Genomic DNA, 17,628 nt, shown 5'->3' with positions numbered 1-17,628 from the left:
TCTACCACTGAGCCACACCGGCCAGGACCCCATGGCAGTTTCAGACTCTTGAAGTTTCTGTTCAGGAAAACTACAGGCCCTCTCTCTCTTCCCAGGTTCCTGCCATCACCTGTAATAAAGCAACTGCTCTGCCTTTTCCGATCAAGCATCCTTTGAACTCGGCCTTCCCAGCGGAGTGAGAAATCAGCCGAGTTAGTAGCAGGATAAGGACTCTGCGGGAAACACTCATTTCCGGTGACTTTGACAGGGGGTCCCTCATGGACAATTTTTTAAAAAATATATGTTATTGAGTTTTTACAGAGAGGAAGGGAAAGGGATAGTTAGAAACATCGAAGAGAGAGAAACATCGACCAGCTGCCTCCTGCACCCCCCCACTAGGAATGTGTCCGTAACCAAAGTACATGCACTTGACCAGAATCGAACCTGGGACCCTTCAGTCTGCAGGCCAATGCTCTATCCACTGAGCCAAACCGGTTAGGGCTGGACAGATCTTATCATAAAAACACCTCAGCGGCTGGGAGGAACGTGTGTCTTGCATTCACACAGTAGCAGCACTGCAGGGTGGACACTGGACGGCAGCTCCTCTGTCCTGAGCACCTGGGTGCAGGACGTGACCCCAGAACAACCCCGCTGAGAACGTGGGGGCCCTCAGGGGGCCCGATCCCTTCTCCGGGCACTCTGCTCATCCGTGCCAGAAACCAGACTAACTTCAGTCCCATCTGACCCCAGAGCTGTGTCCTTCCCAGTCAATGCCAGCCGGTCCGCTCCGATGCCCCAGACTGGAAAATGGGGGTCGCCCTGGGAATACCATCAGCCAGGTCCTCACAAGGCACTGTGTCTGACCACGATTTCAGTTGTGTTACTGAACGTGACCACGCAGTCATTATTATATCGGCCAACTGGTCCTTGTCACCGGTGGGTCACATTCTTTTACAGCAGAATGAAAATCCCAATGCAGCCCTAACCAGTTTGGCTCAGGGGATAGAGCGTCGGCCTGCAGACTGAAGGGTCCCAGGTTATTCCGGTCAAGGGCAGGTACCTTGGTTGCAGGAACATCCCCAGTGGGGAGTGTGCAGGAGGCAGCTGATCAATGTTTCCCTTTCATCGATGTTTCTAACTCTCTATCCCTCTCCCTTCCTCTCTGTAAAAAACCAATAAAATATATTTAAAAAAAAATCCCAACACAGCTTGAATGAGGCCTGGTAAGGAGTATGATTTCTGGTTTATTTCTTTAGTTTTAAAGGCTACAAACATATTCCAGGCTTACTATTTATTTTAATGTAGTATATTGCCATTTTTATTCTTAGATTAAAAAACTGTTCAGCACCGACTACACCATCATTTCAAATACAAATACGCTGCACCTTCAGATTCCAGATCTCTCGGGTTAAAATGAAACAATGAGGTGCCAGTTAATGTCAAATAACAAGATGGTGAAATGAATGAGAAATAGTTAAAAACGCACACAGCCCTCAAACCCTCAGAGGGAGGCCAGTGGAACAGAGGGTCACACTGCCCAGCACGTGGCCATGACCTGTGTTCTCCCAGGTTCATCCGCCCCCACACTCACCAGAGACGTGCGGGCCACGCCGTCGACCACGGCATTGAACACCTTCAGGGGCAGGCGCAGCAGGGTGGTGCCGCTGTCCACGATGGCCTTGTCTGCGTTATACTAAAGGGGGAAGGAGAGGGCGCATGAGTGACACAGCACCAGCCGCCACCCCTGGACATCGTCATACACAAGCTGGGCAGCCACGGCCCCTCCTTGGCGGTTACGATGAACTTTATATTCTGGAAACCTGGGATCTTTGAGCTCAACGTTCTCACTTCACAGATGAAGAAACTGAGGCCAGAAACGGGAAGTGGCATGACCAAAATCAGCAGCTCTCCCCACGCACAGCCTGTCCTTCATGCAGAGGTGCCCAATGCCTTTACCCAGGAGCCTCCGGGGCAACCAGGGCAGACCCCCGTGCCCTCAGAGGGTGCGATGGCACATTAAATGCCATTTGCACAACGCACACCAGCCAGCCCTCCCTGAGGCTGCCCAGGGAAAGAGGACCAGAGCCACCTTCCCTCGGAGCATCACACACCCACACACACACAGCGTGCATTTTACTTCAGGCCCTTGGGTTCTGCCACCGGATTCCTTCATGGTGAACAAATGCCCTCTGACCTGGGTGGGACGGACCACCATCCATCCCGTCTCCGCGGACTTCTCAGAGGCGTGTGGGTGTATTGGCCTTTGTGGGGGACTGCGACGGGGCTTACGGGAGGACAGGATGCCAAGGTTGGAGGCACGAGGGAGGGATGTAATGAAATGCTGGGGGTTTTCAGAAACCATTCTGAGAATTTCGTAGCAGACGAAGGCTCCCTCGAGTCATCATCATCATGATGCCATCACGTGCCGCTAACACGCCAACACGCAGTGAGCGGGGTGAGAGGCTAGCAATGGCTCTGGCCTCTCGGCCCTGCACACCTGCCTCCTTGTAGCTCAGCCAGCCATTCCCATCCTTAGAGCAGAACTTTTCTCTGAGTGAGGATTATACAGTGGGTGGGGGATGGTTAACTCTGAAGGAAAGATAAAGCTGATGCTTTATTTTTGGTTTCGTTCATCTTACTTTTGTCCCCTCTGTCCCTGACACCAATGAAACCTGCAGAATGGCGAAGGTGCAGCTCCAGGTGCCTCTCTCACTCACCACGTGGTGCTAATTTTTTCCTATTGAGCCACGTGATGGTAAAAAAACATTAAAAAAAATTTTTTTTTTTTTTAGAGAGAGGTCAATTTAAACTTGTCATACAGCTAAAGGCCCTGTAACTTTTAAGGTCATGAATCTTTGATTTGTCTTGTAGTATAATGCACCTTCTGATTTCCCACATTAGGTCCTGCCTGCCACATTAGGCACCTCAGGCACACAGGCAGGCAGGCACAGAGAGCACACAGGGTGGGTACCTCTCTGCAGTCCAGATTAAGGCTCTGGCCTCCGACTTCCAACTTCAGGATTTCGATCTGATAATACCACTCCTCCTTAATCGGGGTATACCAGATATCTCCTTTGTACAGACTCGGTTCGATTCCTCCCAGGACCTAGGATGGAAAAACAGTAATAGGGATGAGAGAGAAAACACACAGGCATATGGCAAGTGACACAAAGCAGCGTGCCCTTGTAAGTCAAGCCCTCAGTGGAGTCGCACTTTCGCTTCAGGCTGATGTTACAAAAGAAATGTATATGCCTTAAAAGCGAATGTGGGGCCAGGTAGCCACAGGTCAGACAATACTCTGCCCCGTCTGATCAGGATGCTCCGGGGGTTCCCTCACCGACAGGAAGCACACGTAACTCCAGCTTTACCGTACCCAGGCTGTGACCCCCAAAATGCAGTGAGGTAGTTAACCACCCAGCCGGACAGTGGCTCAGCCCTCAGGACAGAGGACGGCCTCCTACCCCACCCAGCCCACGGAAGCAGAACACAGGGGAGCTTCCGTAATCAAGCTTCGTTTTGCAAAATTACATAACCTTGCTCCACAAATCCTAGGCCCCCTCTTCCCTGAAGAGGGGATATCTAGGGGTTAAAAGCAGCTGCATTGCCCTAGTGGGTGTGGCTCAGTGGATAGAGCATCGGATTGTGGACTGAAGAGTCCCAGTTTGATTCTGGTCAAAGGCATATGCCCAGGTTGTGGGCTCCATCCCCTGTAGGGGACATGCAGGATCAACGATTCTCTCTCATTGTTGATGTTTCTATCTCTCTCTCTGTTTTTCCCTTCCTCTCTGAAATCAATAAATACATTTTTTTTTTTTCTCAAAGAAAAGAGCAGCGGCACTGATGGCAAATGCAAGTGGCTGAGCTTGTTTCTCACAGCTGGAGAGCAAAGGCCCTCCTGTGCGTTCACCTGTCACTTCCTGCTGGAGACTTCGGGGTGCAGGTTCCGTCAAGGGGACACTCAGGGCTGATGGCCTTGAATGATTCTATTTCACTAACAAACACTTTAGCTGTGTGTGTGTGTATGCGTGTGTATGTATGTGTGCATGTGTATGTATGTGCACACGCGCGCGCGTGTGTGTGTGTGTGTGTGTGTTGGGGAGGGGGCATATACAGGTATTCTTGTCTCTCCCAAACATATGAAATCACAGGCACTGCCTTTGCGTCCCCTCCCCAGAGTAAGGCCCACCTGCAGACCCCCCACTGGTTTTCACCCGCCCCTCCCCCACCCCTCAAAACCAGTTCCCTTCCACAGGAAAACTTTAAAAAAGCTTCAGTGGAATTTGGGGAAGCTATGAGAATTACCTTTGGGATGGCAGGACCATTAGGAAAGATAAAAATAACAGCTAACTTTATTCACTTTTGAAAAGGTCCTGTAATAACTATTATCAAGCTCTTCCAAGGCCTGTGTACGCCTACACATCCACCATTTCTATCAGGGTCTTTAATAAAATAAAACAAACAAACAAAACAGAGCCCCCATGTTTGTGAGTTTCTTTCGCCTCTGGAGGACGGAAAGATACCCACAAGACTACCTCCGTTGGTACCCGATCCGGCCGCCGGCAGTCCCGCCCCGCACATCTGCATGGAGAAGACGTTGGGGATCCCGGCTTGCCTCACGAGGGAGTCGAAGAAGGTCTCCAGAGAGCTCGACGGCTGCGGAGGGAGGACAGGGACAAGGCTTCAGACGCACAGGCCAGGCGAGGAACGCCCAGGGTCCACACCACGGCATGTTCACGTGGAATGTTCATCACAGCTACAAGGTAAACACGCTTAGGACTAAGTACCTTCAACAATGACTCACACCCTCCGGCAGGACGTCCTGCCACGGGGGAGTGTTCCTGTGGGCTGCGGGAGTGAGAGTGCTCCCGGAAGCTATTGGGAGGCTGTCCCCTTCATCATCACCACAGCCGGGCGAGGCGGCGTGGGGAGCTGGGGAAGTGGCTTTCCAGTAGCGGGTGGATTCTCACTGCGGACATTTCGGAGGAAGAGAGAGCAGGGTCCCCGGGCTGGAGGTGGACTGCACCTCTTTCAGTCACAGTTGTCTGTCCATCATGCAACTTAGGGATGCCGGACCCAGGGGACAGTTTGTCTCAGATCCCAGGCGGTTCAGCTGTCCCCTGAACTCCGGTGAGCGGGGACTGAGCAGAAAAGGAGCAGTGCTCTGCTCCTCAAGGGGAAAGCTGGCTCGTTTGTTCCCCGCCGCCAAATTTCACTCTGCGCCTTCCTGACACGCAGCCCTCTATGCCGAGGACGCCCCCATTTCCCCAGGACTCAAAGGAGAGAGGGACGGTCTACCGAGCGCTCTGAGTGGGGGGTGGACCACGGATGCTGCGGTCACAAAGGAAGGTCATGGGCTTGCGTTTCGATTGTGGCTCTGGCAGCTGGGAGACAGGAGAGCTCGTCACTCTGAGGGTTCGTTTTTGGTGGAAACTTAATCGCAGTGGCATGGATGCTACAGGCATATGCCAACAACCCGTGGTTAACAGAACGCACGGTCATTTATTATCTGTAAGATAATACACGTTATCATCGACAGTTCCGGAGGGAGGATGGAGAGAGCCCCACTAGCAAACATATAATCTTCCCGTTTGTTGAGTTCATTTGCACTGTCTCCCACGCAGCCCCCGTGGAATCTGGGGAGCCTGGGATGATGTCTGTCTTTGCCACAGGACTTTGAGTTTGGGTCAGTGAGCGAGACAGAGGCGCCTCTGGACACGGGTGGGGCCGGTGCTGACCCAGGTGGGTGTGGACATGGTGGGGCCGTTGCTGAACCAGTGGTGTTTTCCTGTAGCCCATCTCCCTGAGAGGCAGCATGGTAACCACGGCGCAGGACTGAATCACCGCTCCACCTGCTTCACCCTGGGACTTGGTTTCCTTATCTGTGAAATGGGATGATAATGGGCTCCGAGAGCGGTTCTCAGCTTCAATGGGCGTTATCTCATAAAGGGCTGGGCACGGGGCCTGGCACAGTCAGGGATCTGTTAGGATTCCGTCAGGTCACCGTCAGTAGGACTGCGCCCAAGGTCCCTGCAGAGGTTTCAAAGCACACCGTCCCGCAACCAAGAGAGCCTGATGGAGGGGCGTGCTTGGACCTGGGCATCTGCAGGAGGGAGCTCCCGTGGGTGCCTCCTCAGGGGGAAGCATCTCGGATCCACCAGGGACCGCCACACCATGGCCACCACTCACTGTCATCAACCCCCCCGCCTGCCCTGCCTGTCCCTGCTCCCTGCACAGCCTCTCCCTGTCTCCTGGACTCCCGGCGTGTGGGGCCAGTGGCTGCTCACCCTGGAATTTCGCAGACGGAAAGATAAAAGGCCACGTGGCACATCTGGAAACCCCCACGTGGCTGACTCCCAAGGGAAGTTTCACATGCTATTCATTCTAGATCGGTTAGCTCGCCTCCACCGCTTCCCAACAACCAGCATGAGCATAATCACACCCACGTCTGTCACTTTCAAAGTCACACGAAGACGAAATGTTTGGCCCGGGGTCACGTGGTTGGTGAAAATACACTAAGAAATGAAAGGTACGCAAATCTCCTACTAAGCTGGGGCTACAGTACCGAGAAAAGAGGGGGGTCCGGGGCCGGGCTGGGCCTCACAGACAGAGAAACAAGGCGGCTGGGGCTCTGACTGCCCTGGGCGAGGCGGACCTTTGATCCTCAGTGCACGCATCTCAATAGTGGCGTAACTTGCTCTAATCAGTTTGGGTCAGTGGACTGAAGGGTCCTGGGTTCAAATCTGGTCGATTCAGGTCAAGGGCATGTACCTTGGTTGCGGGCACATCCCCAATAGGGGGTGTGCAGGAGGCAGCTGATCGATGTTTCCCTTTCATTGATGTTTTTAACTTTCTATCCCTCTCCCTTCCTCTCTGTAAAAAATCAATAAAATATATTTAATAATAATAATAAAAAAAAAAAAGGGTGGGGAGTAACTTGACCTCACCCAGCCTCTCGGGGAGCTCCGGGGAACTGACATCATTGGTATTCTCAGCCGCGTGTCTCAGGGGCTGGTTTTTCTCCTTGAGAAACCACAGGGCTGGGGATCCCCCCTCCCCACACTTGCTGCCCCCCCACACCTTTCCCCTCCCCCACCCCTGCGCCATCTGCCAGTAAACTTGAGCTGGAACAAATGTCCTTTGGAGGCGAGAGAGCAGGCCTTCCCTCCGGGTCCCTCAGGGGCGCCGGGGCTCTGTGGTCACTGGCCTGCCGCCCTGCTGCTCCTGCCACCCCTGCCAGGCGCCTTTGGTTTCCCTCTTCGCTCTGCGCCAAGCCTGACCCTGAGCGAGGAGGGGTGGTGCCTGGTACAGGCCGGAGGGTGCCCTCCTTCTGCCTTGCTTGGGTGTCTGCAGACGTGCCCAGAGGTGCTCAGTGTCCCAGCCACCTGCCCCTGGCAGCCCTTCCCTGTGGAAATACCCGTGCCCCCACCCTAACCCCCCTCCCCCCTCGCCTCTGCCAGCCGCCTCCCTCTTCTGCCCTCCATCAGCGCTTCCTGCACAGCAAACACTGGAGACCCTGCACCTGCTTGTGAGGGGCTGATGCTGCCGAGAACAAGGTTCCCCCTTCTTCCTCAGTGGGGGACTACTTCCAGTGGCCGGGGGTCCCAAGGCAGGCTCTCAGGTGTCCCTCAAAAGCCCCTGGGTCCACCCCCCGTGTCTCCTGCAGGGCCCATCTGCATCCGAGTGTATGGATGTAACACATGTGTTTTTCTCTGGACCCTACGCTAATAAAAAAAACTCCTCCACAAAACCACAGAGTGATCCAGCTTCTCAACATTTCCAAACTATACGAGTCAGATAGATAAAAACACCAGACAAACAGCAAGTAATGGCACCCGGGTATCTTGCAGGAAGGTTCCAAACTTGTGCCATGTCCCTTTCGTTGTAAAAATGCCTAGACATCTCATGAACCGTGTGGCCAGCGGTCTGTTCGGCCCCGTGATCCCGTCTGACCGTCTCCAGCGGCCCGGCCCCGCTCCCCGGCCCCCCGGACGGGGGGTTTGCGGGTCCTCCTCCCGTCGCTCCGGTCCCCTTGCCCCTCACGGTGCTCACCTTGGCCAGGGCCCCGTAGGCGAGCCCGAGGATGCCGTTCCACTGGATCCCTGGCAGGAAGAAACTCTCCGACTCGAAGATGGTGGCGATGTTGACGAGGAAGGAAGCGTTGAGGCCCTTGGTGATGGTGACCAGGTCTTCCCCCACGGCGCCCGTCCAGCTGCCCTGTGTGTACTTCACGGTGACATCAAAGCCCTTGGGGTGGTACGTGCTGGACCTGGAGGGAGGAGAGCGGGGCCTGGGTGTCCCTGTCCCACGGGCGGCCGGCCGAGGGGGCAGACAGCTGTCCCAAACCTGGTCAGTCGGCGGCAAGCGGTTTTCACCAGTGCGCATCGAACCCGGTTCCATCTCCCCCCACAAGCATGGCCACTATGTGTGGGTGGCAGCGTGTGGCAGGAAATACCGGGTTCACACGTGGTCCCTCTGCATACAGCTTTCCTGCCACGCAAAGGCCCATAGGTCCACTGCTTCCCTTGACTGTGCCAGCCTGGGAAGGCACCACTGCGGGTGGGCACCTGCCTGGCCGTCTGGCTGGGTGGGGACCCTGCACTGGGCTTGGTGACACAGGGAGCAGCGCCACCAGCAGCCGAGGGCTCAGATTCACACAACCAGTGTCATGAGTCAAGACAAAGCCATTCCCGCCAACGCCACAGGCCTACCCCTTCAGGCCGCACACTCCCCCCTGATGTCCCGGGTTCCGTCAGGGCTCCTCCCTAATGCCCTGAAGTGGATCACCCTCACAGCAGAATGTGGGGGATAAAGCAATGGCATGCCTGACACAAATCACTGGGCACCACCACCTCCCGCCCCATATGGACAGAGCCCTAAGCGTAGGTTACTCAAACACAGTAACTGAACAAGGTGAGATCATGGGCGGGAAAAATGGCACAGAGGCAGACAGTAGGCAAGCAAACAAAGAAAACACCAGTGATGGGAACTATCCAGGGGACAGATCTACAGCAAGCATGTCAAACTCAAGGCTACCATGGGCCAGATATACAAGGTTTAGGTTTATGTATGTAAAAAACACAAAAACTTCAATTTTCATAGAGATGTAGGTTTACTTCGACAGAGACATGCTGAATACAAAGGGCTGAAATTAATGGGTCATTGTTAACGTAAAATAATAGAACATTTTAATAAAAATTAATATTTTTTCTTGAACATTAACTTACCAGACACTGAATAACTGCACAAATTAATAAATGTAACACAAATAAACCTATTTTTCTTGTTCTCCGAAAGTGAAATATTTCCTGTTGTGCACACCAAACAAGTCAGTCCAAGACTAATGCCATGTCCCTCGGCTGCTAAAATATTCTCTGCTGGTATTAGTGGAGAGAAATGGTGCGCCACCACGCAAGGTGCTAAGGGAAATGAATGCAACAGGATGATAGGACTCCGTCATTAATACACATTGTAGTTCGTTATTAACAATTATGTATAACAGGATATTGTAAAAATTAAGTTACAAAATTTGTATGAAAATGTTTCTTACATACTCCAGAAATGACTGAGGGAATGTGCAGAGTCTGGTCAGGGAGAGGTGGGCGCCTGGTGATTGGTGACATGCCAAGCTTTACAGACAACAGAAATTCAGGTGTGCTTGACAGGCAGCCGGGGCTACATTCATTTACACGGAATTGAATAAAAACAGCGAAATTATTCAGTCCCTTTCGACAATCTGGGGTCATCCCTCAAGTTGAAAACCACACAATTGCTAACAGAAGATGCTGATTATTTTGAGATGCTCGGAGGAGGTGAGCTAGCACAGGTCGGCACCCCCACTCTGTCAAGGGCCAGGAAATAAATGTTTACGCTCCTGTGGGTCACATGACCTCCGTTTCAGCTCCTCAGCTCCGCAAGGATAATGAGCAAGCAGCCTCTGACAACACGTGAGCAAATGTGCCTGGCTATGTTCCAATAAAACTTTATTTACAAAGCAGACAGGAGGTCCCAGGCAGCCTATGGGCCCTAGTTTTGCCAGCTCCTGAGCTTCAAGATCAGCTCTCCCCTCCAAACAGTGGAAAAGCACCATCGCTTTCTTTTGAGAAATGGTTTTCTTTTCACTGCGTCCAGGCTCTTTGGTAGCGCCAAGAGCCTGAACATCTACCGTGTTTCCCCGAAAATAAGACATCCTCCGAAAATAAGACCTAGCGCATGGAAAGATAAGACATCCCCTGAAAATAAGACCTAGCGCAACTTTGGAAGAAAACATTAATATAAGACACTGTCTTATTTTCGGGGAAACAGGGTACCTAGTATGTCTTCTACAGTTTTCCCACCAGCTGCCAGTGCCCTCGTGGGGGTGAGGGGGCGGGGGACCATCTGGATATTTCCTTGTCATTTGCAGAGACATAGCGGCCACTGGAGCTACACTGCTCGGGTTCAAATACCAGTGAAGCCCCTCTCAGCTGTGTGACCCTGGGTCAGGCCATCTAACCTCTCTGTGCCTCAGTTTCCTGGACTCAGAATGGGGAGAATATAGCACCACCCCTCATGGGGTTAATTCTGAGGATGAAAGAGTGAATATGTAAAGCATTTGGGACAAGACCCTGGAACACGGCAGGTATACAACAAAAATAGTTGCTGTTGTTATAATTATCTAATCACTTGCTACCTTTACTCAATGTATGAATTACTACAAAATGTAAGCTTCTCCCCCTCCCTGCCCCCCGAAAATCTTCTGCAGAGCTGCTCTTCCTGAATATCCAAACTGTCTCATTCTAAGGTCTAGCCACCCCCACTGGAAGGGGAAAGTGTGTGGGGAAGGCTGGTTCAGGTGGCCAGGAAGGTGGAGGAGACTTTCAGGGTTACACACGGCACAGTTGTCCAGAGCTGGTGTGGCTCAGTGGATAGAGCATTGACCCACAGATTGAAGGGTCCCCAGGTTCTATTCCGGTCAAGAGCCCGTGCCTGGGGTACAGGCCCGACCCCCCAGTGGAGGGTGTGCAGGAGGCAGCCAATCAATGATTCTCCCTCATCATTGATGTTTCTATCACTCTCTCCCTCTCTGAAATCAATAAAAATATATATTTTTAAAAAGGTACAGTTATGTTTCAGACCAGCACTGCCCAGGAGACCTAGCTGTGAGAAATAGTCTCTGGATGCCATCCCATTCAGCAGCCATGGGGGGCTACGGAGCACTTAAAAAGTGATGATGGGCCCTAGCCAGTTTGGCTCAGTGGGTAGAGCGTTTGACCTGTGGACTAAAAGGTCCCAGGTTCAATTCCAGTCAAGGGAATGTACCTTGGTTGCAGGCACATCCCCAGTGGGAGGTGTGCAGGAGGCAGCTGATGGATGTTTCTCTCTCATCCATGTTTCTAACTCTCTATCCCTCCTCCTTCCTCTTTGTAAAAAAAAAAAAAAAAATCAATAAAAAAATAAAAATAAATAAAAAGTGATAATGGTGGGACGGAACACTGACCATTTATTAACGTTAATTAAGGAGCCACGCGTGGCTAACGGCTGCCCTTACAGAAAGCACGGCTCCGAAGGGAGAAAGCTCTCCTCAGCCACGTCCCCCGGGACCGGCGGGCCCAGCCAAAGGCCCGGAGACGAACCGCAAGCAGCTCTGCGGGTTACCAGCGCGCAGCTTCCAGCACTAAATTAACAAACAGGTGCGTTCCTCCCCCTTCACGCTCTAACGTCCTGCCTCTTGGCACTGAAAAGCCTTGGCTCTCGACTGCTCCGCACGTTAATCAGCCAAACGGAGAGGGAGCCCAGATCGGCTTCTCCTCGGCAGCATCTCAGCGTGCCCCGAACAGCGGCCAGTCAAGGATGCGGGAGCCAGGAAAAGGTCCACGCACCGCAGTCAAACCGCTTTGCACCAAATTCAGGAGCCGCTCTCCTCTGCCGAGGGTGCTCGGCGGACTTGGGATTGAAAAGGGAAATCATTGGGACCAAGGAGAAGAGAGCCCAGCACCTGTTGTTATTGCAAAAGAAACCACAACCATTTCAGGAGACACGAGAGAGAAGGAGGAGGGCAGAACTCCAGGGCTCCCCTGAGTCATGCCACCCGGGAGGGTCCTGCAGGCCTCTGCCCACTCCGTTCTGTGCACACTTCAGACTTACCTTCAGGGTGGCTGGCCTGGCCCGGGGACCAGATCCCCCTCTGACTCTGCCACGGTCCTGGAAGTGACCGGAACACAGGCCACAGACGGCCCAAAGGCTCTAGGCCGGCCTGACCTGGTGGCTCATCAACATTCTCAACAATGGCCCATGCGAGGTGGCTCCAATAGGGCCAGTCTCCCCTGGACACCCAAACAACGGGCAGGCTCCATACATTACCGAAAGTCAGGCACTTGGAAATAATGTGTGGCTCAAGGCTTGAGCGTCCACCCATGAACCGAGAGGTCACCGGTTCAATTCCCAGTCAGGGCACATGCATAGGTTGCCGGCTCAACCCCCAGGAGGGGATGCACAGGAGGCAGCTGATTGAGGATTCTCTCTCATCATTGATGTATCTCTCTCTCTCTCTCTCTCTCTCTCTCTTTCTCTCTCTCATTAATGTATCTCTCTCTCTCTCTCTCTCTCTCTCTCTCTCTCTTTCTCTCCACACACACACACACACACACACTCTCTCTCTCTCTAAAATAAATAAAAACATATTTTGGGGAAAAAAAGAATTGGACAAAAATGTCTGTCACCGTCACATGGACAGAGGCATCTGGTTTGGGGGGTCCAGCTCAGCCTCCTTCAGGTTACCAGGTACTTCTCGCATATTCTAATTCCCGTGCCATGCTGATCTGAGGACTCCACCCCAGGTGGATTGTGGGAGGAAGAGAAACACTAATAGAAATATACTTAATTTCCTGAATAGATTAGCAGGTCAGACATGATCAGTCTATTGAATCTCTCAAGACCACGGCTGGAGGCTGTCAGACTGGCTGGAAAAGAAGCACATCTTAAAAAGCACACCGCCTTCCCTTGGCTGCGGAGCAGTTCATGGGACACTGGCCGCCCCAGGCAGCGGAACGAGACACACGGATGACTCATGGCAGTCTGACATCCCAGCTCCCAAATCAAAGAGACCTTGTCAAAGAGCCCCAGGCCCAGGCCCCAATTACTGGGGAAATGCTTCAGGAAGCACGAAACCTCAGTCCCCAGTGTCTGGGGGACTTGAATTGGAGGCCGACAAACCCAACCGAGCCTCATTCTAACCGAGGGAGATCAGAGGGCCGAGCCAGCAGAGGCATCACGGCGCAGGCGCCGCCCTCGGAGCAGAAGCCCCGGGAAGAGCTGGGGAAGGCAGCGAGAACCTTCTCCTGGCTCCACAGAGAGCAGCGGGGGAAGGTGTGCCTCAGGCCCACGCCATCGGCACCCGAAAGCGTCAGACAAACACATCACACGTCCTTTACACAGAGGCTGCGTTATGTTCGTCGTTCGTAGCTTCACAATAATAAATCTGTGCTCCTGTAAGTCCATGGAAGCCTGGGAGACGGAGGGCAGGAGCGGGAGGAAGGCAAGGTGAAGCTCAGCGTGGGGCAGCTGGCGACAAGACGTGCCTGGAGGTCAGCGATGAGCCGCCTGGATCTGGCTCGGCTAAGAAAAACCGTGGCCTTGTTGAAGAATGTTCTCTTTACAGGAAAGGTGGGCTGAGGGACAGAGGCCAATGTGAGTGATGTTCTAAGGTACTAGAGTGGGCCCTGAATCACGCGGGTCGTGTTAAGGGTTCCCATATCAACCCTTAACACGACCCGCGTGATTAGGGTTCCCACAACTAGGAAGATCTCAGGCCCTCACCAGTTTAGCGCAGTGGAGTGTTGGGTCGGCCGGTGGACTGAAGGGTCCTGGGTTCAATTCCGGTCAAGGGCATGTACCTCGGTTGTAGGCTACTTCCTGGCCTGAGTCCTGGCCGGGGCTTCTGCAGCAGGCAACCCACTGATGTGTTTCTCTCACATCCATATTCCTCTCTGTCTTTCCCTCTCCCACTCTCTCAATGGAAAAATATCCTGGGGTGAGGATTAAAAAAAGAAAAGAAAATCTCACTAACTTACTCCTTGCGAGTCAATCCAGCTGTGGTTTGAATGACAGAAGTGCCCATGGGACGAATGCACACGTAGTTTCGGGGGGGGGGGGGGGCACCTCCAAGACTCTGCACCAATGAGGAAAATCCCGCCTTCTCCCCAGGCCGCTCTGGGGCCCGGGTCTATCTCAGCCAGCTTCCTGCCAGCCCGCTCTGGGCACCGGGTGCCCGCGGTGAGCTCACAGCCTGCCCGGCAGCATGCGTCTCCAACTGCTGTCCACCCGGATGTTTACGTATGGAGGTCCTGACTCCTTCGATGTAAATGCCCCCTCTCTCCCCAACGGGCACCAGGGCCACCAGAGCTGCATATGCAGGGAGGCGACATCACCTCTGCATCGCTTCAGGGCACCACAGAGGAACTCCGTACAAACTACGGGACAACACAGAGGCAGGTTCCCCACAGCCCAGGCCCCGCGCAGTCCCCTGCCCACCTCCAGGGCCTCTCCCAGCTCCGGTTCCCACCACATTAGGACCAGAGAGGCCACAGCCAACGCCCAGGACCATGTGCTCTCTGCACTCGGGTGTCACTACAAAGATGATGACTTGCACTTTTCTGAATCGAATCACAAGCATGTACAGAGACGATTAGAATGTCCTATGTCCTATGGCAAACTGCGGCTCGCGAGCCACATGCGGCTCTTTGGCCCCTTGAGTGTGGCTCTTCCACAGAATACCACGGCCTGGGCGAGTCTATTTTGAAGAAGTGGTGTTAGAAGAAGTTTAAGTTTAAAACATTTGGCTCTCCAAAGAAATGTCATTCGCTGTCCTGTTGATATTTGGCTCTGTTGACTAATGAGTTTGCCAACCCCTGTGCTATGGATTCCCCCGGAATGAACACAGATGCATTCACACATACACTGCACACATACACTACACACACAGATACTCTCACGAACATATACACATACACACAACTATGTACAAGTGCAAACATATACCTTCCTCAAGATGAAACAGACTCTGGCTGTTTCACTCCGGGGTACTTTGAGGAACTGGTGTGGTCCCCCAAGCCCGGCCAGACCCATCACTCACCTCTGGCTGTCAAAGTAGGAGTCTATGTTCGGATGCGGTGCGCCGGCCACGGCGAAGTTGCTGCTCCCGGTGTCCACGAGAATCTGCAGCTTTGGTTTTTAAAGGGAAGAGACAGAGAAGGGCCCTCAGGTTACTTGAAAGAGACCATACTCTTGAACGATTCTTCTAAAAATTAACTACTCATCATTTATTACTTGGAAAAACTTAAATCGATTAGACCGTTTTTAGAAAGCTGCTATAAAACCGACATGTGAACCCAGCCCACGAAGCAGCTGGCAGCAGGGAGGGGAAACGGTTTTGCCTCGGATCCACAGCAACCCTTACAGAGAACAGATTCCGAGAGACAGCGAGGATGTCCTTCCTAAGCCACTGGCACGAACAAGGCAGACCCTCTCACCCCGGGCTGTCGCCAGGTCTGTCACCGGGCTGGGCCCAGCGACTCCCGCCTTTCCCGTCTCTCTTGGAAATCCCGATCCATGGGGGCCTCCCTCATCCCTGCTGCTAGCACCTGGGAACTCTGGTCACAGGCCTCATTTTTTTGTTTCAACGAGGTATAATTTACGGCCAATACAAATGCAAGATCTTTGATTTTCCACTGATGCATTTAGATTAAGGTGACCGGACGTCCCGCTTTTGGCGGGACAGTCCTGATTTCTAACAATTTGTCCCGCGTCCCTCGGCGTTTTAAAAAAGTTCCCATTTTGTAAATCGGGACTTTTTTAAAACGCCTGGGGCCGACGGACAAATTGTTAAAAATTGGGGCGGGACAAATTGTTAAAAATCAGGACTGTGCCGCCAAAAACAGGACATTTGGTCACCTTAATTTAGATGTGGTGTCCCCGCAAACCAAGATACAGACATTTCTCCTCTTTCCAGATGCCCCTTCCCAGTCAGTCCCTCCGGTTCTGCAATTCCGATCACTTCCTACGTCATTCAGAATTTTGATGGAGGCCTCAACACTGGGCACAATGGTCAAAATCTTTGGCCATGGGTGACTGACTCGAGTCCAACCTCTGCCCTGCCCCCCCTCCCCCACCCCTCCCCGCCTCCCCTTCCCCTCTCTCCCCCAGGGAGATGAGGCTGGAAGCGCCAATCCTCTTCTCCCAGGTACTTCCCCATCCTCAGGGGCTTTCCAGAGGCTGGCTCCTAAAGGTACTGGGTGTGGCTCAGAGGGCTTGTCAGTACTAACAAAAGGCCTTTTATCACTCTGGTCACTTGGGAACTTGCTAGGGTTTCAGGAGCTCTGCCAGGAACTGAGATGGAGACCAAGTATACGTTTCTTCTCACACATCACAACATCACACGTGATCCGTGAGCGAACAGCCAGGGCCCGACCTGATCCGCCATCGGAATGAAACTCTCCCAGCACCAAGGCCACTGTCCCAACAGCAGAAACCCGGTGCAAGCAACGTGAGCTAACGCAGTGTCCCCCAAAATGTATGCTCACTTTAACAGCTGATAGGTATTTTAATAAACACTGGCTTTGAGAAGACTGAAAGGCTAATTCCAATGTAACCCTGAAGTTTGGGCGGTGGTGGGGGGGGGGGGGTAGCAATCTGGATCTGTGCCAGTCACCCAATGTACATCCTTGGTGACCTATAATTAAGTCACTGCCCCTTTCTCCACAATCCAGTCATACAAGACCTGTTACCTAAATGCTCCCATTTTACAGATGCCATAAACCATGAACAACACACAACCCCCAGAGGGGGTTATCAGCGCTGGTGCCAGGCCAGGCCCTGAGATAGGGTCGCAAGGCCCCTATCCCAACCCACCGGGCTTTTTGCAGTGCCCACGAAAGGTCCGGAAGGCCCCATCCATATTTGGGGGACAAAGAAGCCAAAGGGGATAAAATAAGGGCTTCCACCATATTGGTTTGCTCAGACTTTGGAGGCGACTCCTCAGAGACCGCCGGTGTAACAAAACTGTGTGATTCCATTCCTCTAAGGTAGGGGTGTCGAACTCAATCAGAGAAGGGGCCAAAATCTAAAATCCAGCCTAAATCGCGGGCCGAATGGTTTATTGAACAGTCATAAACTGACAATGTCATAAACTGACAGCGGAGTGCAGTGATGACAGCGCGGTGCGGGCCACATTGCAAGGCCTGGCTGGCTGGATTTGGCCCGCGGGCCTTGTGTTTGACACATGTGCTCTAAGGCGTTGCTTGGGTTTCTTTGGTCTTCTGTAGCACCTTTATCATGACTCAGTGTGTGTGTCCCCATTTTGGCGGGACACCCTACATATGTAGCTCCCAGGGCCCTGAGTATGTGTCCCCGTCTCCAAGGCCTGGGTTCACATGTTTCCTGGAGGCCAGGTGAGCTTTGCAAGTTGCCTGGGTGGAGGCAGCAGGGAGGAGGGGGGATAAAGCCAGCATCCCTTCGTGAGGCCCATCGGGGAACTTCAGGCCTTTCAGAGAAGGGAGTGCAGTGAGAAGTTCTCCTTCTCAGCCATTCAAAGTCCCAGAGAACAAGATATGGATTCCGGAACCAACATCCCTGCTCTCCCAGCCGTGTCTACAGCCGCTCCCCGAGTCCTGCTGG

General features: G+C 53.0%; 1 protein-coding gene across 2 annotated transcripts in view; it reads right to left on the bottom strand.

Moving 5' to 3' along the window:
- Nucleotides 1-17,628, bottom strand: part of BACE2 (beta-secretase 2) — a 66,201-nt gene that overhangs the window by 25,155 nt on the left and 23,418 nt on the right. For both annotated transcript variants that reach the window (XM_084873645.1, XM_084873644.1), the window contains exons 2-6: nt 15,089-15,177; nt 8,029-8,245; nt 4,504-4,632; nt 2,951-3,085; nt 1,571-1,672 (exon numbers count right to left, since the gene is read on the bottom strand). In XM_084873645.1, coding sequence (XP_084729771.1) covers nt 1,571-1,672; nt 2,951-3,085; nt 4,504-4,632; nt 8,029-8,245; nt 15,089-15,177 — 672 coding nt within the window. The remainder of the gene's footprint in view (nt 1-1,570; nt 1,673-2,950; nt 3,086-4,503; nt 4,633-8,028; nt 8,246-15,088; nt 15,178-17,628) is intronic.

This window comes from Pipistrellus hanaki (genome assembly GCF_964339955.1).
Source record: "Pipistrellus hanaki genome assembly, chromosome: 2".
NCBI classification, from domain to species: domain Eukaryota; kingdom Metazoa; phylum Chordata; class Mammalia; order Chiroptera; family Vespertilionidae; genus Pipistrellus; species Pipistrellus hanaki.
This window is presented reverse-complemented; position numbering and strand designations above follow the sequence as displayed.